General features: G+C 36.4%; 1 protein-coding gene across 1 annotated transcript in view; it reads left to right on the top strand.

Moving 5' to 3' along the window:
• LOC106884266 (uncharacterized) overlaps positions 1–236 on the top strand; it is a 107,749-nt gene extending 107,513 nt beyond the window's left edge. Inside the window, exon 13 of the mRNA XM_014935548.1 lies at positions 166–236. Within this exon, the coding sequence (XP_014791034.1) occupies positions 166–236 (71 nt within the window). The remainder of the gene's footprint in view (positions 1–165) is intronic.
• The last annotated feature ends 955 nt before the right edge of the window (positions 237–1,191 follow it).

The following is a 1,191-nucleotide window of genomic DNA, read 5'->3' as shown; positions in this document are numbered from 1 at the left end:
TATATATATATATATATATATATATATATTTATATTTGTGTAGTCCTGGTAATTGTTGTAGGCATTTTCATCATATATTTGTGGGAATTTTGTCGTCTGTTCAATATTTTCTTTACAAACTGACCATATTGTTGGTACTCTAAGTTGCCTGTTTTATTTGCTTAGTATTCACTGTTGAAAAGCTACTTCAGATAAACGACCGTGCGTTGCTTTTCATGTCACTGAAACATGTTTAAATCCCTATATTTACACTCCTTTAATTACCTTTTACTTCCTAATTAAAGTTTATGTACTTTTCAAGCACATAATCCTCAGAGAATTATGCTAACAAAAACCAAAACAAAACTTAATACATTTAAACTAGTTGACACAGGAACTGTACATGTGACAGAATAGTGTGATGGCATTTAGCATGGTCAGTTGTGTATTTTCAATTCTTGTCTCAGATTGATTGTAAAAATTCTAGAAAACTAACTCAAGGGGTTCTGTACCATTAACATATCACCAAAACCGATAGCCCAGGTAATTATTGTTAGGGGATTTCTTCCATATCTTTGGTAATGTGGGGATTTTTTTTTTTCCATTTATTTTATATTTTGATTAATATCTTCCTAGCTGGACATATTGTTGATTTAATATTCCAATAATATATTGGTTGTTATCAAATGTTGAAAAGTTGCCTTGAATAAAAGACCGTGGATTGTTTTTTAGAATTTGTTTAAATTCTTATTTGCGTGCACAGACACACATGCAAACATCATTATTATTTTCGAAGTCCATTTCTCCACGCTTGCATGAATCTGCTGGAATTTTTTGGGACATATTTTCTGTGGCTGGATGCCCTTTCTGTCACCACTCTTCACTTGTTTCCAAGCAGGGTGATACCTTTACCTCTGCTTGACATGTTTGCACAGATGTTTGGGAACAAACGACACTGCTTGTACGATGGTGATGCTTGTTTACACATGCCATGCAATACCAAGACCAAGTGAGATGCGCGCGCACACACACACACACACATACACACACACACACACACACCTGCACCTGCACACACACACACCTGCACACACACACACACACACAGATCAAGCTGACAGAAACGTTAGCACGCCGGGCGAAATGCTTAGCGGTATTTCATCTGCTGCTACGTTCAGAGTTCAAATTCCGCCGAGGTCGACTTTGCCTTTC

This window comes from Octopus bimaculoides, chromosome 10, assembly GCF_001194135.2.
Source record: "Octopus bimaculoides isolate UCB-OBI-ISO-001 chromosome 10, ASM119413v2, whole genome shotgun sequence".
Classification (NCBI taxonomy): domain Eukaryota; kingdom Metazoa; phylum Mollusca; class Cephalopoda; order Octopoda; family Octopodidae; genus Octopus; species Octopus bimaculoides.
This window is presented reverse-complemented; position numbering and strand designations above follow the sequence as displayed.